General features: G+C 39.0%; 1 protein-coding gene and 1 long non-coding RNA gene across 3 annotated transcripts in view; one reads left to right on the plus strand and one right to left on the minus strand.

Annotated features, from left to right (window-relative positions):
- LOC137197124 (cGMP-dependent protein kinase 1) overlaps positions 1-22,398 on the minus strand; it is an 83,757-nt gene that overhangs the window by 20,477 nt on the left and 40,882 nt on the right. For both annotated transcript variants that reach the window (XM_067610288.1, XM_067610287.1), the window contains exons 4-6: positions 10,177-10,282; positions 6,465-6,528; positions 969-1,046 (exon numbers count right to left, since the gene is read on the minus strand). In XM_067610288.1, the coding sequence (XP_067466389.1) occupies positions 969-1,046; positions 6,465-6,528; positions 10,177-10,282 (248 nt within the window). The remainder of the gene's footprint in view (positions 1-968; positions 1,047-6,464; positions 6,529-10,176; positions 10,283-22,398) is intronic.
- The window catches only part of LOC137197125 (uncharacterized), a 37,268-nt gene continuing 19,310 nt past the window's right edge, over positions 4,441-22,398 (plus strand). Inside the window, exons 1-2 of the long non-coding RNA XR_010931355.1 lie at positions 4,441-4,505; positions 5,124-5,176. This is a non-coding gene — a long non-coding RNA (uncharacterized lncRNA). The remainder of the gene's footprint in view (positions 4,506-5,123; positions 5,177-22,398) is intronic.

Below are 22,398 nucleotides of genomic sequence, written 5' to 3' on the forward strand. Positions count from 1 at the left end.
CAGATTGTGTGTGTGTGTGTAGTCAGATGCCAAAACATGGTGGTATGTCTTTTTCTAGTCCACCGTCTGTGGTCTGGATAGAGACAAAAAGCATTGATAAGGTCAAGTATGTTTGTGTGTGCTTGTGTGTGTGTGTGTTCATGTCTGCATCCATGTCCTTGAGCATATCTGTGTGTGACTTAGATGTGCCGACCTTGTGAAGTGTATTTTGGGTCAAAAGGAGAGAAAAAAAGACAGAAACATATTGTAGCTTCATCCTTTACACTGACACATCCTGGAATGTGTGAACTCAGAGAAAATGTGAATTTATCTAACTGACTGGGACTTGAGGAGGAGTTTTTGGTTGCCAACATTATCCAATTTTCCTCTTTGGATATCTTTAGTAGGACATGCTTGAGAAAGGGCTATTATTGACAGTGTTTATAATGATGGTGAGGAGAAGGGGTAGTGGAAGGAGGAGAAGAAACATGATTAAGGGAAGGTGAGAGAAGAAGTGAAGGAACATGTGTAAAACGGACAAGAAGGTAGAAGTATCTTTAAAAACAGCTGAGAGAAAATGAGGACGAAGAGCAACAGGCATCTAAAAGGGGGATGAACATTCTGCAACCTCAAAACATGTTAATAATACCGGGAAATAAAAGCCCTATGATAGTTCTGATGACGGACGGGACACTTGTGTCATCTGTGCTCAGTGTGAAAGCCACTGTGGATGACAGAAAGGTGAAATGAAAGTGACTCCGTTCTCCTTTCTAGATGCTCCCACTGCTCCAGCAAGAGATGATGAAAGACGCGGCACTTCTGTCTCTCCTCTCCCCTATCTCAAGATGATTGATGACAGCCAACTTCCGCCCCAAAAATATACTTCTTAGCTTTAAAGATAGGTGTCCTTTGCCGTGTGTGGCATGATGCCCTGCGTTGTGATGTCAGTGATGATTATTTTGGTGGTAGGCTAGAGGCATTTTTCTCACCTTTCCCTTGCTGATGATGAAGAAGGTGTCTCCTCTGGCCCCCTGTCTGATGATGTACTCTCCATCTTCGTAATGTGTCTGTCAGAAGAGAAGAGAAGAGAAGAGAAGAGAAGAGAAGAGAAGAGAAGAGAAGAGAAGAGAAGAGAAGAGAAGAGAAGAGAAGAGAAGAGAAGAGAAGAGAGGAGAAGAGAAGAGAAGAGAAGAGAAGAGAAGAGAAGAGAAGAGAAGAGAAGAGAAGAGGAAGAGTTAATCAGGCACATTATAATTCTTCTTCCTTATTTCTCACATTGGGAGTGAGATGCTGTCACCAAAGATAAAAGGGTACTCCTCAGAGGAGATAAGGCTGAAACTGGTCAAGTCAGATAAATCACAATTAGATGCTTTTTCTTAATACCACAGACTGGCAAGAAGTCCAGGGTGTTTTTCTGCCTTCCACACACTGCTTGCTTGGTATAATCTGCAACCTTAAATATGAATAGACAAGTAAATAAATAAAATGATGACTAAATGAATAACACTGCATCAAATCTAGTGACAAATTACAGTTCCTTTCTAAGAGTAAAATTAATGCAGGATATCTATTCATCAATCCATTTTCTATACCCACTAATCCTGTTCAGGGTCAGGCCTTCTGGAGTCTAACCCAGCATGCACTGGATAGGCTACACTCTGGACTGGTCACCAATGTAACACAAGGCTGACACACATACACAGAAAACCACTTTCACAGTCACATTCTCACCTCATGTTGAAAATAACCTTCACTGCCAAATAAGGAATCAATTTGCTCCAAGGACAGTTTCTTTCAGGTTATATTGAAATGGTATGTAAGATGTGACATAACTTGATGTGATGTGAAAAACCCTTTGTGCCGTGGAGAGAATAGGAATAATATCAAGTTATATCATGATCTACAGTACAGTAGAGCTACAAGAAGGTACAAGAAGTTACTGAAAAACACGGACAAGGACCACAGTCTAACATGCATTGTTTTGTTTTTATATTACAAGTTCTGGTAGGATTTTCACTTTCTACACTGAAGACAGAGCGCAATATTTCTTATTTTTTTAGAGCATCAACAGATTCCGCACAGACATTTTCCAGGTGTTTTATTCTCATACAATTTTACCAAGAAAAGGTACCTTACATCTTACTTCACACCAAGCAGTGTGTATGATTCATGCCTGCTGAGTGTCAATCAAAACAGAGCTTTTGAGTTAACAGAAAGTTGCAGTTGTGATGTTTAGTTCAGCTTAATATATCATGGACTGAGAAAAATAGCTATATCTAACTTATCACAAATCAATCTAGCACAGACCTAGCACAGACAGAGACCTTGAAATTCCCAAATTCGTGAAACTATTTTTTGCTTGCTTCCATTCCCCACAGTTCCCTTTAGCCATGTTTGCCCCATTTTATACTTTCCAATTCAGCCTCTGACACTGTTTTGCCATCGGTGGCATAGCTTGCTGCCTCCTTAGGTCAATGTACTTTCCCACAAACCTCTTTATTTTCCTTGATGGAGTTGTCCTTGCCCATAAAGGTTGTTATGTGTAAGCCCATAGCTTCCCTTGGTTCTCCTGCCCTTCAATATCCCAGCTGACTGGCTGCAGAACTGCATCTCTTGGGTTACATTGTTAGTCTGCAGACACTTTTAACTGTTAGGTCTTCATCATCAATTTGACCTTTAAGTAGTTACAGAATCTCCGCACAGAAAAGTTCCATACTGTGATGGAGATGGATGGCATTTTCAGTTTTACCATGGTACATTCCCTACTACAAATCATGTAATATGTGATGGCGGTATGTTACTGGCCATTGTATTAGCCATGATCCTGATAATACTAGCTGCCATGGTACTGAAAATATAATGTAAGTGGCACACACATGAGTCTTCTGGCTTTTGTTTTTTTTTTTCATTTTCTGGGCCATACTTCTTTGAAGCATAACACTTTACAGGTAATACAGTGAATTAAAAAGCGAATTTAGGCTAATTTAGGCTAATTTAGTCAATAGTGAATGTCATTGCAGATCTAGGCTACAAGCATGTGCATTACAAGCTGGGTCAGCACATTTTGCTAATCATGATGTAGGCCACTGTATATAGATACAGTGAATGAAAGACTTACACCACAATCTAAATGCCCCACAAAGACACACAGAATCTCCAAACTATGAAACAAAACCTGTCTAATGTATTTAAAAGCCTGCTATCAATCACACAACTAGTATTTGTGCCCATTGGAGCCAAAACCATAGGCTAGTGGAGGATGACAAATAATGATAAACATTCCCACCTACAAGAAACCTGATTGGACAAGCCCCAACCAATAGCCTACGTTAAATGAATCTGCTAATCAATCCATTTAAACCGACACTGGTAGCGCCATCATGCACGCAACAGACATACACCGCAGTTTCCAGTACAATGACCGTTGTAAGCAAATAAAAGTAGTTAGCTAGCTAGTACAAATAATGTGAATAGTGCATTCCCTCTAATGGCAATCAGGGGGCAACTCCACTGGCTCCAAACAGAGGTCCGTTGTATGGAATGCTATGGGAAATTGACCCTACTTCTCACTTGATTTATTACCTCAGTAAACAGTTTCTTGATGAGTTTATGGTCTCAGTCGCTAGTTTTAAGGCTTCTTCAATACAGCATGATGTTCATTTTGTAAATTATGGTGACAATAAAGGAGAGTAGGCTTTAGGCTGTGGCTATGTTGTGATTGACAATTCCCTACCACGGAAACAACGTTGGTTAGGTAACGTAACCCCAGATTTGCAGAGTATAGCCATCGCTATCCTAGTGTGTTTTCAGTTCATGAAAGTTAATTGTAACATTTTTGTCGCCTAACAAAGTCTTGTCCGGTAAGTACATTTTGTTTTAATGGTCTTGAGCCCGTTTTTTGCTAGTGAAGCTTAGCATTACCATTAGCATTATCACAGTTAACCATAGACTGTAAATGCACCACACTAACCGAGTTAGCAGCCAGCGTTAGGGTCAGCATCACCCTCATCCAAATATGGTCACTTCTAATCACTTCTGGCTCCAAAAATCCAAGAAAGCAAAGGTCAAAATGCCAAACTCGAGACTTCAAAACGCCAGTCCACAAACCAATGGGTGACGTCACAGTGGTTTCGTCCATTATTTTATACAGTCTATGACTAGTACAGAAGCTACATATATGGTTTAATGGTAGACATAAAATGTTAGCTTAAGCATATAGCTTGTGTTGTGCTAGCAAACTATTTACCATGAAGTAAACATTGAGTTAACAGCAGATATATTTCTTTCTATTATTGGGGGGATATCTGTTGAGAAAGAGCACTGTAATTAAGAAAGTAACTTCTGATTTTACTGTTGACAACATAAGGCAAGGTTAGGCACATTTTATTAACTTAACAAAAGTGTCACAAGCAATCACAGGCTAGGTGGAATTTTATAAACCTTAAATAGCTTTGTGTTTTTAGGTGGTGTCATGTTTCCTGTGTGAACCTCACATACCTGCCCAGCCAAGATTTTGAACTTCACTGGTATGTAACCTAGCTAGATGATGTGTTTTCACTTGTCTTTACAGAAAAGATCAAATTTTCCATCTTGTATTAATAAATTGCATGTTATTGCTTGTTTAACCAGGATGATATGATGGAAAGATAGTAAGATAACATGTTGGCCAAATACAGTAAGAAGCCTACATTTTACACCAGAAAAACAGAAACCCTCACAAGGTGTAACAAATACAATCCAGTCCTGAAAAAAATATGTTCTAACATATTGAAGATTTAAATATGAGACAGTGTAAGAAACACCATGATTTAACTTTATGGTCATTTTTTGAGTCATTTGTAACAGTTTTGCATTATGAATACAGACCATTACTGTACATTCATGTTCATGTTGCCTGGTTGGTCAGTTACATTTTACTGGATGGGGAGAAACAACTCCACAAATGGCTCACTGAGTATTGTGACATCTCTGCTGTAGTTTTGATGTTTGAAAAAGTTACAACATAATTGTAGGTTTAAAATGTGTCTGTGTAATGGTTCTTAAAAGTAACAATTGTCACCATATTGCATGTTTAGCAGTTTGTTCATGTCACATTTAAGAACAAATGTAATTAAAACAAATCTTTAATCTTCTATTTTTGCTAGAAACTCCTACACAAGACCAGTGCGAGCATTAGATGGTCAATCCATTCCCCAGGGTGAGTCTTAAGAGTGGAAAATCCTTGCAACTTGGCCTTCTTTGGCTTTTCTTTAAAGCAAAAATGATCTGGGCTGCTTTTGGTTGCGTACATGATCACATATATACACACAGAGACATGAAATAACCTAAAGATGTGAGCAGAGGTCATATTTGAATGCAGTTCAACAAACATACTAAAAGCCTCAATGTCAGTAGCACACATCAAAAGTGTGAATGAGAATGTGTTTGCATAATTAAATTATGCTGGAGAAAACATCAAACGAAGTGGTGTGCAGATGGGTAGAAAATGTGATATTGAGACACATTTCAAAATGCACACTGTCACCAGCATGACATGTACCCAAAGAAGACATCCTGCAAACTACAGTTAGAAGAACAAGGATTTTGCAGGTTTCAGTCCATTTATGATAAGTCACACATCACAACTGCTAACCATTTGGCAAACCATGCTGGTTTGGTTCAGGTTGTTTAATGTATTCTTCTGGCTTTCAGGCAACTGTTGGTTTCCATTCATTTACATTTGGAATGAAAATCAATTAGCAGACTCTTAATCCATCACAGTAAACACTGAGACCAATATATTTTTGTTCAAGTTACAACATTGTTATGAGGTAATGCCAGGCAGACTTTTCAAATCAATTTGTACTTTAATTGCATTATCTCATTACAATAATGGAACTCGAAAAAACTTTCATTCAATATTCCATTCAGTTTGATGGATTACACAACTCAAATCTGAAGGGTGATTTCAATGTCTGCGTAAATGAATGCAAAACAATGTATGCCACAAAGAAGAATGGTAGGAAAAACACACATTAAAAAAACAAAAACAAACTATGCTCTAAGAAAAGAAAGTGCTTAAAGTAGTAGTAGTAACATCTAAGTCAAAATGGATGTCACCCTTCAACATGTGGTAACGTGGATTACAATGTGCCCTGGCTTGCTTAGATTGTTTGATCCCTTTTGAAAGCTGAAATGACTCCTGGCAACTGTGCACTCAATTCCTGAACTGGTTCATGAAATTAACTGTACCTTAGTAGGTGGACCATTTAGTTCAATATTACTGCACTGAGCATATACTAAAGAGTAACAACCCCCCACCCCCCACCCAACTTGTCCAACTGCCTTCTGCCAGTGCACATTATTTGGAATATGCCTTTGTTACCCTTCTGGATCCCTCCTCTGATTGCAATGAAAGAAAATGATTGGGTGAAAATCTAACAAGATGAGTGGACATCTGCAGCTTTGTGCGGCAGATGTCACAGTCTTTGGAATAAGGCACTTACCTCCTCAAGGACATCGGCAAGCTTGCTCAGAATATCTTCCTGCAGGCCGTGGAATGTGGGGACGCTGCAGGAGAAATAAGAGGAAGTACTTTTAGAAAAAAGGCTCACACATATTAAATATATTACTGATTCAGTCTTTTGTAGTTGTCAGATAGAAAAAAGATGTAGAAAGATGTAGCTGGCAGCATACGTACTGAATGCATTAGCTTAAACAGCTGACCAGAATCTAAGCAGACCTATTTAAAGATAAATATGTGCAACAGGAACACATGAAGATCAATATAATGCTATGGGTGTTGGCCTGTATACTATATTACAGTACATGTATATAAATATTTCAGCATGAACTGGGCAACGTGTCTGGTTACACAGCAGGGCATCAGATCCTAAGGTTGAATACACCAGAATGAGGCTCTAATGTTTGTTCTGTATGCTTCCGGGCAGCCTCATTGAATGTTATCTGCCTGTTATCAAGCCTACTAAATAAAAACTGGCCCAATGTTTATCAAAGAGGAGAGAAAATAACCCGTGTTGGTGAACAAAGGGCTTATCTCCCCGTATCATCTCTCTCTCTGTTTCTCTATTTCCCTCTCCCCCTTCATTTTCCATGCTTTATTACAGTAATCTGAACCATCTTGTCTCAGCCCCCAACCCAGGCCCTAGCCACTATGCTGATCCTTGTTTCATTGCTTCCTCAACAGAGGCATTAGCTAACCAGCTAGGCAGTGAACAGATGACCTACTCTACATGAAACATATGGAGTTTAAATCCTTCAAGCTGTGAAGCTGTTGACACAAACAAAAGACCTCTGTTGTAGTATATTTCCGATTCATCAACTTAATTGTGTTACAGCAAATTAGTTAGTTGTACAAGGCCAATGGGGAAGTGCTGTTTCCCTAATGATACTGTACCATAAAAACATCTACAAAACTAGTATTTCTTTGATGAAGAGCTTCGTTTAGTGATTTCCACGCCATTGCCCAAGTCTGGTGAATCGTTGGGCAGATGGTTGTCTGTTTTTATTTTGTGCCTTACAGCTAGAGTGTATCTATTAAGTGGAAGGGTTCAGAGGATTGAGTAACTCACCAGCCTTAGAAATATCAGTTACGGCAATACACATTTTGCAAATGTAGGTGATGTTTGTAAGCTCATTAGAAACTATCCCTGCAGTTACTCCCCCTGGAGCAATGTATTTGAGTGGTTTAAAATACATGATAAGGAAGAGGTAATAAAAAAATACTCAAGCACACTTACACTTTGCATATAATACAATGTGGGATTTCTCTTTCAGTTTTTCATCAGTATTCCTCCTACACAACTTCTGAGAGCCAATATATAATTTTACAGCAGGTAAAGAGTGGGTAGAAGACTAGAACCAGCATGTGTTTGTTCTTACACTTTACCTACACTGCTTTTATTAGATCTGCTTCTGAAACAAAACAGGAATATAAATACATATTGTGAATTAACAGATGTTACTATAAATCTCTTATATAAATGTCCCCCCTTGACACCCTGTTATAAACCAAACACACTGTAAGCCCAAACCAAGCAATACGTACAGCTATTAAATATTTACTTATCTGTTGGACTGTTATACAAGAGCAGCTGAGAGGCGAGAGCTGCCATACAGTACACACTCACACTCAGTAAAGAGATAGTGTTTTGTCTTTTTTTAGTCAAAGCCATTACTAAAATAGCATCAGTCTTAGACAGGAAAGTCTGATTAATAGTGTTTTTATCTGGTTTGAAACATATTTCTTGTACTGTATGTCTTAAAGTCTTCCGTCATGGTGTAAGCATGCAGCATTTGTTGTGCTGCATGCATGTGTTGATGTTCAAAACGCTTAAAAACAACCTTATGGAAGCCTATAGGGGACTCTATCAAAATGATAATGTAAACTTAAAAATTGAAATGTAATTCCACAGTAGCATTATAATTTTCCACATACATATGAGCTATTTGAGTAAAAATGAAAATTCAATGATCCAATTTCCATTTTCATTTTCACATACTCCTATGGGCAATCTGTGACCATATTAAAATGAAAATGGAAAAGTTTATGGGGCTTTTTTCCTATCTTTATTCAAGAGCATGGTCTTTTAATTTGAGAGCATGATTTATTGATTTCACGTTTAGATTTTGTAATTCTTTCCCTCAAACCCTGCCCTTGCACTCAAATAGCCCCTGCTTGCACTTAGATTTGCTCTGTTTCTGCTCAAACTGTATGCTTGCACTCAGATATATTGTTGCTTGCACAGATTTCCTACTCCAGCTTCAGCCCTTGTCCTCACACTCAGACTGCGTCTGTGCTTCCGTGAAATGTCTGCGCTGCTTTCACATTTTTTGTGTGCAATAACCCTGTCAAAATCCCCCAACCAATCCCCCAGTGGTCTTAAGCCCATTTTTCACTAGCGAAAATTAGCATTAGCATTAGCATTATCACAGTTAACCATAGACTGTAAATGCACCGTGCTAACCAAGCTAGTGGCTAGCGTTAGGGTCAGCTCCACCCTCTTTTCCAAATATGGTCACTTCTCATCACTTCTGGCTCCAAAAATCCAAGATGGCGAAGGTCAAAATGCCAAACTTGAGGCTTCAAAACATGAGTCCAAATCAATGGGTGACGTCACGGTGGCTACGTCCATTATTTTTACAGTCTATGGTCTCGGTAGCAAAGGCAGAAGTTGTACAACATTGTTATACAGCTACAGAAATGATAGGGTCTAATGGAAGATGTTAAAGGAAATGGCTGGGTGTACAAGCAGTGTGACTTTGACATCAACAGCAATCGTTGGTTTCTTTTAACCATGTCTGTGATCCTTTCCTAACCTTAACCAGCCATTTTAATTTCCCAAACGTAAATATACCAGTGGGTCATTTTGGAATGAAGTGACATAAGACCTTTTTTGCAATTCGGATATGAGGACTTGCTGGAAATTTCTAGCGGAAAGCTGGTTTCCTGTGTGCTGTATCTATCTGCCTGCCTTGAAACAACTCTGTCAAATGGTGACAGAGTCTGATCATGATCAGAGTGATTCATGAGGATTTGTTCAGAAGAAATGAGCGTGTTCTTTAATGATTTTGGAAATTCAAACAAACATAAACAGTGGAACACATGTGTGAGAGGGAGTGAGAAGAGAGAAGGACAAATGACATGTAATATAATATGTAATATAGGGGAGATGTGATATAATCACTTAATTGGCTTGATGAAGACCAAATTGGGTGACAGAAAAACAGGAGAGTCGAACAGAGATACAGGGTGAGAAAGATTTATACTGTAATTGCATCTCATGCATCTTGATCATCACACACTGCTCCCTCTGTCTTTTGATGAGTCTTTCTTTTATCCTTTACTCCATACAGGCCAAAAAAAGAGAAAAGAGTCAGCAGGCCTTTTAAGTGATAATAGGCTTCTTCACAGAAAAGTGGTCAGGGCTCTCTGATACAGATAGGGGCTTTAAAGAAATATGATACAAGTACAAGGTATTTTTCCTGTAGGATGAATGACATCTTCATTGAAGCACCAGCAATTTATGTAGAGTTATATGATTTATTGGCACAAATGAGGAGTATGGAATCTTCTACAAAACAGCTCACACATATTCTCCTGAATTCATTTTGTTAATTAATTCATTGCATCCCAGATCAAAGCTCTATTCAGGTCATTTGTCTGTCATTGTGGGACAATTTGCCTTGGTTCCTCACCTTTTCAGAAACTCCATATACTCTGTGTGCTTGATGAGACCCGTCCTCATCATGATCGTCTGAAAACATTGTCGGTCGATGGCCCACAGCTTCACATTTGTTAGAGCTGGAAAGAAGAATACACGTGAGCAATGTCATGTGAGACAGTTTTTACCCTCAGGCGATAAGAATAATAAAACAGCATATATAGTATACGCATAATACATGGCCTGCAACAGCTTTATGCTTTGTGCATGCACAATATGAATAAAGTGAATATTATATGCAGTTTAAGGCATTTTATATTGAACTGGAAATGTGAGAAGACTCATGTCATGGTATACTGTATGTGAGTGAAATTAAACTAAAATCCTACTGAAATCACCAGAGAGAAGAGAGGAAAAATCTGTGAACCTTTAGGTTAGGTAGTCACTCTTTTAATAGCGATAACTTTAATCCAAGTGTTTTCTCCAGCAGCTGATCAGGCCTGCAGAGCAAGTAAGAGGTATTCTGGTCAATTACTCTTCACTCTGCAGTTGGGAGTTAATTGGTATTTTTGGAATACCTTGCATGGATGGCTTGCTTCAAGTCATGCTACAGCATTTTAATTGGTTTAAGGTCAGGACTCTGACTCGACAATACTAAGTTGTTTCATATCACAAACAGATAGCCTGATATTATTCTGTACAATTTCCTGGAACAATTTACAATTAATTGTTCCCCCAGTGATTGCAATCTGCACCAGCCCTGAGGCATCAATCCAATCCAAACTGTAATGCTCTCTACACATGGAATAGATGAAGGTTTAATTGTATGTATGCAGTGTTTTTTTCTTTAGATATAGCATAGTGTCTTGTTTTACCACAGAGTATTATTCCACAGAGCACCATGTCGGAGACAAGCTTTAGACAGGCAGAAATACTTTGTCTTTGGACAAACCATGAACAAACTAGATAAATTTTGTATTGTGGGCGGATTATGTGGAATTAAGTGAGTGTAAGAGATACCCAGTGTGCATTGCTCTTATGCTAGCTTTCATTGATACCTCTGAATAATTTACAGTTGTCATGCAGCAATCTTAGCAGGATATCCAGTCCTTCAAAGAACCATAACAGTGCTAAGTCTCTCACATTTTTTTCTCATTTTTTATGGCTGGCTGTTGATTGATGGAAGCCTCGGTCTTTTGAAATTCCTTTGTTGCCATTTTCAGTGTTTGAGCCTCAAAAGCCCCTTCTCAGAGGTCCTCTGTAGTCATTTTTGATTAGAATATGTTTCACCTCAACAGATCTCTGTTGTGAGCCAACTCTGTTAGAAGCCAGGCCTGCTGGTTTTTCATCAGAGCACTGCACCTCTACACACACCTGAATGTCATTAAATTTACCAATTGAACCCCATTTCACAGACAAAATGGAGTTGTTGGGGCAGAAACTTTATAACAAAACATGTAAAAACCTCATATTCCGTCTAGCTGAGCCACATTGTAAAATGTATTTGAGAATTTAGTGCTTCGCTTTGTTAATAGCAGTTTATATGATAATTATTCCCAAGTAACGTTGGTGTCTCTGACAATTGCCAGTGTCATTATCTTCTTCAACAAAGGCTCTTAATTTCAGTTCAGTGTTTCAATTGTGCAGTTGTGCGGTAGACTGTGAGGAGTAATAAGAAAGAAGAAAGAGAAAATCTACAGTCTGACCCCAAAACAAATCTGGAGATCCCCTGGGAGCCCTCTAGCAACAGGGACATGTAGTAATATTAGAAAAAAATTCATCAGATAAGAGTCAGTCTACTTGGTATTTTATCTGAGTGTGTCTTCAGTATGTCAGTTTCCAGAGCTTTTCATTTTATGTCACCCTCCCAGTGCGACACTTCTCCACAGAGTTTTAAAGAGTTTTGTTGATAACGGTGTGATATTTATTGAGTGTAAAAAAGTGTTTTTCCCAACAGTGAAGTCACAGCACAGGCTTCACTACAAAGCAGCAGGCTTGTGCTGGGAATTCAGTATGTCACTTCAGTAGTGTGACTGCTAGGCCAGGACCCTGGTTTAATGGAATTTCCTAATAGCTTATATCTGATACTAGTACTCTTAATGAATATGATTCCAGTCACTCACACACACAGAACACCAAATTTGTTTCTATCTTTGGGATTTACCTTAGAGAGTTTTTGCTCAGAGAGGTGATTCCAGCCAACTGACACTTCTTCAAGGAAATATTTTCTTGTTTTTAGAATGAGTTTTAGGTGAAGATAATGGCTATGGTAGTTAAGCATGAATTGCTGAAGGGTCAGATCAGAGTTGAACTGTTGTCAGTGATGACCTAGTAAATACTAGAAATTCACATATGGCTGCACATACTGAACATATACACACAGAAATGCACATACATACTTGCACACAAACCCATATACTGTAAGTATGCATGTATACACATATGAGACGCACTCTGACAGACACCACAAATCTTTCTCTCTGCAGACCAAGACTTTGGCAGCACTTAAAAATAGGACCAAACCACAGGAGAAATGCCCTCATTACACAACCTGACACTGTTTTTAGTTAGAGACACTTTCTTGGAGGAGGAACCCAAAAACACACAGTATGACATATAAATGTATACAGAAACACATGCGTGGATACACAGATATGCAGACATCCTCTATAAGCATGCACAGATGTGAGAGTACACATACAGGATGTGCATATACACATATGTATACAAGTATGTCCTATTAAACACACATGCTCATGTGTCCACATGCACACATAAACATTAAGCAAGCGTCAGATAAACTAAGTGGAGAAATTTGAATTATACACTGTGACATACCGTCTGCACTGTGCATTGTAATATTGAAGCCAGAGTCCAGGCACACATGTTCCACAATAATACATTTATTCTCCTTGCAAGTTTTCCAAAGGCGTTATTCTAAAATTTTCAACCATATCTGATCGAGTTATGTCTTATCTAATCAAAAAAGTTATTTTCTACTGGGGCAATGTGGCCAAATGGTGGCAACAAATTACTCCAAGGTGGACTGCAGACCCAACAAATCTGGTATATGGAGATAGGTCTAGAGAGAAATGATTAGAGTTGCCTTCTAATTTGACCCCGAAGCAACAAGAGTGGGAGGTTAGACGTCATTGGCCACTATATAGTGTGCAATGGAGTGTTGTGGCAGAAAGTGGGGGCACTGGGAAATAAGATATGTAAGGAGCCTGCAGCGCACCACAGTAGGTAAACGTATTATTCGGAAGCTTGACTAAATTGCAGTGAGACTCAGGGAGCTAGTTATCCTGTAGTGAGGGCACAGATGAATGTCTTAATGCTCATGGGTTGCCGACCATTAGCTTCACAGCTTTCTAGATGCACATAACACCCCAGGCAGTGCTGGAGAGATGTAAGTAGTTGTCTGTGAAAGGTTTTGAGGAATGGAGTAGAGTGTTGTTCCATTGGGATGATCACCGGGGTTTAAACAGTCAGTTCAACAGTAGACTATAAATGCATGCAACACTGAAACCCACAGGTGCATACTGTAAACACGGGAGGTAGACAAAAAACTGGAACACCTGTGCAATTTTATGCCACCCAATACAGAAGCTTGGCAATAAATACTACCTTTGGGAAAATTGGTATTGAAGGCCACTTGCTTCAAATTGCTTTGTATTGTTGTTGCATTGTATTGTAATAGCTGTTATCTTACTCACCTTATGTAATGCTATCATATAAAGTACATGACAAATGCATTGGATTAGTTCAGTTAGTCATCTGTGAAGGTGATCATTAGCATTTGTCAAATTTCTGTCATTTCTGTTTTAGTTTTGCCGTGGGTTTGAAGGTGAAAGGTTTAAAATATATGCAGCCATTTTCTTTCAAAAAGAGCAAAACATCAAACAATCAAGGTACAGTAGCCATGATGTGGCAATCCAGGGTGCAGTTATGATAAAATTGACACTTTCGTGAAAAATTGACTGTTGTTGGTGCAGCAAAAGTGGCATCTTGACGTGCACCAACCCACAATCTGCTGGTGTGTGAGCTTACAGAAAATAATGGCTGCGAGGATAGTTCCTTCAAAATTTTAAAAACACAGTCGCAGTTTTTTGTATGTGCGTTTAAAAGTCTTCATTGACATAAATACATATTCAAAATTTTACTCCCTGAATTAAAATCTTGCCAACCTCAACATACACAATGCTGACTGCCACTGTTTTTAACACCTATATTCTTTGCCCCTGAAAGCTCCTCTAAATTGAATGTAATCCCATGTCAGAATGAGAGATGACTATTCATAGCCCTGCTGCTCACAGCCGAGTACTTTATCATTATCATTTACTCCTGCTCCTCCTTTCCTTCCTTTTCCTTGATGTAGTGATTGTAATCCCCAACCCTTCAATTTCTCCCAATTATTTGCAACAAGAGACCAATATGTGTTGATAGTGAATACTGCAAAAATGGGACAACAAGATCCCTTGGCATGCCAGGCCTCAAAAGGGAGGATCTGTGTTTAAGCCTGAGGAAAACTGTGGGAAATAATCATTTGAATGTCACCAACAACAGAGAATGCAGGACAAGGCATATTTGTGTCGGAGGGAGTCACTCATTCATTTGCCTCAGTCATAATTCATCGTAACTGAATTTCAGCCCAGAGCATTATGCAAATGCTCCATGTATGTTTGTTCTTGTAATCTAATTTTTGCTCATTAAATTATACAAATATAGCATGAGATCAACAACATTTCTTCTCTGTACTTAGGTTATGACAGTTTACATCCAGAGAGTGTGGGGTTTGGAAACATCAAAACATTGTGCATTACTGCGACTGTAATCTTGATTTCTGTTGTGAGTGTTTTAATGTAAGTTTTAATGGGGTTTAAAATGACTCAAAACAGTCTACGTCTGGGCCATGATGATTCAGCTGAAGTATAAAGCTTCTGCCATTTGCACTGCAGAAAATCCACATTCCTTTCCAAAAGTACCATTGGGCCACATGAAAGCGGTACTTAAATAGAGATTAGAGCTTCAAGTGGTGAAGTGTGAAAAAAAACTTGTACTCTCTGATGAGAAGAAATATATGTGTTAGTAACATAGTATTAACAGGAGAATACACTGCTTATTGCAGTGTACACATCATTTAACAGAAAATAAGTTCCAAAATAAACTCTCCCCATCTCCACGTTCATCTATCTAATAGATGCAGGGAAATCTGCATTTATTATCTGCCTGCTGCAGTGCCAGTAGACATTTTCTAGAGGAGAAATAAAACCTGCCACAAAAAGATCATGACAGATCATGTATTTTGACAGAATACTGTATATTTTAACAAGAAGGCCACGCTACCACGCTGGTAATCAAATCATTGTAATGTAGCAAAGAAAATGTGTTAGAAAACCTTGGAAACATTAATCAAATGTGTCTTTGGTGCTACATTGATTATTAGGATGTTCTCAGATGTGAATTATCATTTTAACACTTGTAGATGATTAACCTGGGGTCATACAGCTTTGAGAGAAGGAATGGCGTCTCCACCTAATTAGTTAGTGCATCCACCATAAGAATTCTCACTCAGAAATATTGTTATAATGTTTGGGTTTCAGGGCATTTGAATTTGTTTTCACTGTCACTTTATCAACTTTTCCTTTTCAAATCTTTGACTTGCCTACTCCTGCAATGTAATTTCTATCATTGCCATTTTATCCAAAACACCCCCCTTTTTCCTTCCCTGCGATGTCTTAGAAAATTAGATGAGCAACCGTTCTCTTCTCTGTTTCCCCTAGGACAATTGCTTTGGGGTGGGGGAGTAGGGGGTAGCCAGCAGCCAGCCAGCCATTTCTCTGTTCTCTGTTTAGAAGCAGCTGAGATTGACACTAAAATGAGAATAGCTGGTCCCACCTTAAAGGTCAGTCCACGTGAAGTGAGCCTGGTCAGGTTAGGCTAACCCATTGTCACTAACTACGGGGCTAACCACCTTTACTTTTCCAGCAGTTGGGGAAACAATGGACAAGACTTTTCTTGGTCTTGAGAAGCTGCAGCATTTATTAACTGACACACTGTAGCCTATACTGTACATTCACTGCCAGATTGACAACTTACTGCTAACCTTTTCCTCTACTCCGCTCACATTCACGTCACCTTTTGCTGCTTGCTCACCCTCGCTCAACCACAAACTCACTATGCACACACATTAGATACTGCCCTATTCCTTAAAGGAGCTACAGTACTCTTATAACAGTACCTTTCATGTAGATGTCCTTTGAAGAATGAGGAGAGGGAGAATTCTAGTATTTGATACACTAGTCGATGACTAAAAACTATTTCACAATAATGTAGGGTGTTATCGTGCTTGCACAGTGTGTGAGTGACAATCATTAGTAATCCATCTTGGATTTTTGGAGCCAGAAGTGACCTTATTTGGACGACAAGGTGGAGCTGACCTTAACGTTAGCTGCGCCAGTCATCCCATTCATTTGAATGGGGGTAGTGCGGCTCGGCTGCGGCCGTTTTGGCCTCTGCAGCGCCACACTGGACTGCGGCCGGAAAGTTGAGCCATAGTCAGCTTTTGGAGAAACACAACCTGATGTCACTGCGGCTGAAGGCTGTGGTGGCCAATCACAGCAGGAGATCAGACTGACAAGAGTTGTAAACTCTGCCATCAGGGAGGACAAAGACATTACTAGGACGAGGGGAGGACATTTCTCTTCACTTGATAACGTTAGTAAAGTTAGACTTTGCTGTCAGCTTCCCAACTCAATTTAAAAAAGACGAGAGATAAAGAGAGAGAGAGAGCGAGAGAGAGAGAGAGCAGCTGTGGTCGAGCGAGCTAGAGAGTGAATGAAGAGAGGGAGCGCTGGTAGCGAGAAAGTCGGTGAATAGAGCACAAATAAACATGCCCACAAACCCACACACCTCCGCTCGACCCTGCAGCTGAACGCCATACCGCCTGATTTGGTGTGAATGCAGCCTAAGTCTCTTAAACTTTTTCAAGTCATTAACTCTACAGATGTAATCCCACCTCCAACCACAATGTGGGTTGCAATGGCAGAGTGGCGCTGTCAGTATTTCCCCTCGTTGACATTACGGGCAGAAGAAGAAGCAAATCAACGTTGTTTATGAGGTATTTTTATATACTTCTCAAGAACCACTCATCCAAACAACTTCACACTCGACATGGCACCTCCTTGAGTCCCCAGCAATATATCAGCCAAGTCTGAAGTAGATTGGATGAACGGTTCTTGAGAAATGTGAAGGACAAACATACAGACAGACAGACAGGCAGACAGATAGACAGACAGAGATTCCTTGCTTTATAAACCACTCCGGGACTCCATAGCCCATTGATATTAATGATCATGTGAAATTTAAGCAGTGGTACTCATAATTCTGCAGCGGCGAATGAATATAGGGGAAATACTGCTCTTCTCAGTGACTGAGACACACATTTAAAATCACAGTCACGTGAACGCTAGTCCTTCGAGGTTTCCTACACGTCTTGTTTTGGAAAGCGTTAAGAGAGCGATGCTGTCATGGCTGCAGGTTGGAAGAGTGTAATCTCCTTTCCCCCTAAGTCATTAATAACAGCAGCCAAGTCTGATTACATCTGGACGAGCTCTTTAGAGCGTGAGAAAGCAGGACAGGTCATTTACACCAGACTGTCACAGAGCCTAAAGAGAAATGAAAACAGAGGAATTCTCCTCATAATTATGTCTTTAATTATTATTTAGGCTTAAAGGAACATAACACAGAGTAGGAAAAACAGACACTGAGAAATACATTTGGTAATAGTTGAAATATGTAATACGTTTCTAAAATTCCTGTGCAAAAGAACAGCCACCTATGATTTAAATGATTTATTGTAAACCGTAGCATTGAGTGTCTGTAGTTAAGGTGGAAGCATGTGCTCTTACGACAGATTTCACAAATCACTGAATCCCAACACAGAAAACTAGCTTGCTTAATCAGATGCAATCTCCAGCTGCCAGTTCTGCCAATACTCGCCCCATGTGGGAGACAGGAGTCCATGGACTTGGAGCAGCAGCTGCTTGAGAAATATTGAACTGAACGTCATCTCGCCGCCATCCACCCACCATGCTCACCCACACTTTGTTGTGTATAGAGCACCAAAGGGAGGACAGAGTAAAAGAAGATTACTTACCTTTTTCCTTTTGTTTTAGAGAATAACCAATATAATTGCTGTTATGTTTGGTGTTTCAATTTCAGTGGTTACAGAAGAAAAAGTTTAATTTTATAATCACTGAAGTCCAACAGGGTCCATCAGTAAAACAAAAAAGACACCCAGACGTGTGGGAATCATAATATTTAAATGCATAAATCTAACACTGAGCACAGGAAGGATACTCTCGTTACATTTCGGTCGGAAACTTCCTGTCACCGGCTGATTGAATAGGAATATTTCTGAAGGCGTGCTTCTAGCTTTCTCTGTCTCGGTGAGTCCTGAGATAAAAACACCATTTACCACTCATCTCTGTAACATTAACAAACCTCACTCTCGGCCTTTATTCATCACTTACAGCTGATCTTGTTTGGAAGTTCATCATAAACATGCACACATTTAGAAGACTGGAGTTTTGTCAGTTTAAATAAGCATTCCATTCTCCTGAAAGGAGAGTGGCCCATCTAAAGTTAGCTCAGTGAATGCAGATTTGCAAATGTTATTCATACCTGAAGCAAAGAATGAAACATTTCCAGCTTAAAGATTTTGACAACTTGAGCAAGGAGTCTGTAATCTTTGGGATAGAAAAGCATTAATATTTAAAAGTCATATTTGGTGGACTTCATCATCTCTCCATTCCATTCAAGGAATAGCTTTTCTAGGTGAGATGTGCTGTCTTGTGAACAATCAGTGATGACAAGTGACACAACAAAGATGATTTACATGTGTGATTACTTAACACTATTTTAAAAACAGTGTTGTCAGTTGAAGTTCACTTTCTAGGTCTCAAATATAAGTTTGAACAAAATGTATGAGAAAAAGTCAAATTTAAGGTCAAGTAGTCTAAGTAAGTAGGGGATATGTGTCAACAGGAAGTATTTGAGAGCTACAATACTGCTGCAAAAACAATTTTTTTGGCTAAACTGTCCTGTCCCTGTTTCTGCATTTGCAGACAAAATAAAGGAAAAAAGGTATCTGAGTGGTACTGTACAAAAATTTATTTTACAGTACATGATATAAGAGCAACCCAATTGTATGAGACATAATGAATGGTCGAGGAGTCACTGGCATACATTTGAGTGTTAAGCATGGTGCAGGGTGAACAGATATACAGTCATCTTAAACCTCCAATGGATAGGAGAAACGGATGAACACTATATATTTGTGAGCATGTGTTTTAGTTATGGGGATAAATTAGTGAAACTGCAAATAAAAAAATAGTAATAGCTATAGGGTGAAATACCAGTCCCTTTGCAGTACATTTCATTTCATGTATCTAGAAGTCTTTATAGCTGTTTAATGTTGATGCATAAAGGTGAAAAGGTAAGCTGTCGCTGCAACAGCTCCATTTAAATTCACAGTGATGGATTAAAGTAGGGTGGCAAATTTCAACTCTAAAGCCTTCATAAAATGCAGTTTCTCAGATGATAAATGTTTCACCTGAACCAGTGAAGGTAGGGGGGGTCATAGGCCAAAAGAAAAGTGAGATTTCTCTTTGATGAGGAGGAGTTAATAAATGATAGACAGGACAGAAATTACAAAGGACAAAAGAACAGAGTGTTATATCAAAGGAAAAAAATGAGCAAAACCATTATCATATTGTTCTTTTTTAAAGCCTTTAATCAGTCCAGTAAATTTTTAACAGGTCTCTGTCCTTTGTTCAGAGTTTTTCATTAACAGGAATTCATGTCATGATGTTATTGCTGCTACCTGAGCTGGTGACGTCAATAGTAAGGACAAATGCTTTGTTAGGGGGAGAGCGGCAATTGAATTTGAAAGTCAATAAAAAATTACGTTTTCAGCAGAAATTGCTTTCTCATCAGTTTGCGAGATGAATTTTAATTGTTTGTTGTCATTGTCATTATAGACAATCAACCAGAAACTATTTGCCTCAGAGGAAATCTGTTTGAATAACCTGATAAATTTCAGCCTTCCCGGCTGTAGAAAATCAAGTGGAGGAAATGAAGTGTGTTTGCTATTCATCAGCAAGTGGGTTATTTTAGGCGCTGGTCCAGGTTGTATCAGGTGATACATTTCTCTATATAGTTGGTTCTGCAGGCTAGTCGTATTCCACACTGAGATCTGTCAAATTATTGGTTTGTCAGACAGTCAAATATCATGAGAACAATGTGAAACCATGTGTCACACATTGTCAGCTGGAATTATTCATGTAATGTCCCAAGACAATATCCTACTGACTGATATAACCATGGCGTCTACTCTAAAATTACTACAAACATAGGAGTATTTTCTTTTTCCTGACAAGAAGAAATGACTTGTTGTGTCATTGTTCAATTTCATAAGGTCCTCTGTCAGTCACGGTTGATGTTTTGCAATCCGCTGAGGGAAAAACACAGTGAAGCTAGAGTGATAATTTCCCCCTCTGCTTTGCCAGAATGTGATGAAAACATGCATGTGTCTATGTGTGAGTGAGTGACTACATGCCAATATGTGTGTGTACACACTCATTGCATATGTGTGTGTGTGCTGCTGTTTTTTTTTTTAAAAAAGAAACAGCAATTATTCTGTCAAGAAGCCTCTTTATTCTGCAGGAGTTCTACATTCAGCTCTGCTTCTGTGGAGAAACTGTTCATTATAGGGGGAAAAGATGTATAACCATACAAACATTAATCAGACCTACGACTGGCCCGGAGGTTATAAATGTGTTTGTCTGTTCAAGGATCCCCTGTAGGAAAAACAAATTACGCCATGTTACAAACATTATCAGAGTGGTTAGTTTCAGTTGAACTATTTGTTGTTAGTAGCGCAGTGACATTGATACATTATGAGATCTGTGACCAAGCAAAATACCTTTCAAATGCTCTTGTTGGATTATTATTTGTAGGGACTCCATTCCTTATAGCTTTTTTTGTGACAATTGTTTGTAATTAGCTTTTCTGAGATTGGGTTACTGCTAAACAAGCTAGCATTATACTGATTGTCTGACCGGGATCACGACCATGCAAACGTGTTGCTACAGCATTCTAGGTACTTAAACTCTTGTGGACTCTACATTCATGTTTACTAGATTAATTACTGTGTTGTACTTCCCATAATTACATATACCTAATATTTCAAGAGAAATGTAATGCCACCTGAATTATATTTATATCAATATAATGAGGAAACATTTTTAATGAATGTATCGACAAAAAATTGTTTGACAACATATTTTATTTGTTTTCCCTGCAATCTTTGCTCTTACAATGCAAAATCTGCTTGTAGCAACTAAAGCCAACTAAAGGAAAGATAGTGGCCGTGGTTAAATACAGAAAAAATGACTTGAAGCACAACATATTTTGTTTGCTTTATTAACGTGTAACCGAAACCATGATCCTTCTGACCCAGAGTATTTGTAACCAAATGCATGACTCTCGATGTGAACCCTGGCCTCCGGTGTTATAGTCCTGTCCTCTGTATGGCTACTGTCCACCAATTTGTGGGTGGTAGAAATAAGTAGCAATTCTCCAAGTCATAGAGACATTTATAATCCTGGCAGTAACAATTTCGTGATATAACTAATTTGACAGCTAGTGTGCTTTTGTAAATCCAGTTTTCTTGTTACTGTACTAATACATTTTTACAATACCTTTTGTCTAAAGGAAGGAAAGCCTGCAAGCTAGTTCAGGCAGCCCAACTCACACTTTTGCTGCATCCCTGCTGCCACACTGCTCAAGCAAGCTATCCTGTCACTTGCTGCTACGACTGCTGCCGTTCATATAGTGTTTGCTAGTTGTAGGCTTTGAGTCTACCTTCCCCTGGGCAGGAAGTTATTATCATCACTCCCCACTCCTTACTGTCCTGAGCTCAATATTTCCTTGTGGGGAGTGATGAGGTTAGAACCTAGACGCCAGACATTAATGCTGTACATATTCTACATTTAATTAATCTACTCTGCATGAGTCGGATGACTGAACTCATATTTATGGTATCTCATCTCTTTTCTGATTTGTAATCACTATCATTGAATGCACTGTGTTTAATCCAATACTGTTTTCATAGTTGCTTCATTTTTGCAACACTGTTTTCAAGCTTTATAAGAGATGTGTTTAGCTTGGTCATGGCTAAGATCTACATGCA

The sequence above is a fragment of the Thunnus thynnus genome, chromosome 14 (genome assembly GCF_963924715.1).
Source record: "Thunnus thynnus chromosome 14, fThuThy2.1, whole genome shotgun sequence".
NCBI lineage: Eukaryota > Metazoa > Chordata > Actinopteri > Scombriformes > Scombridae > Thunnus > Thunnus thynnus.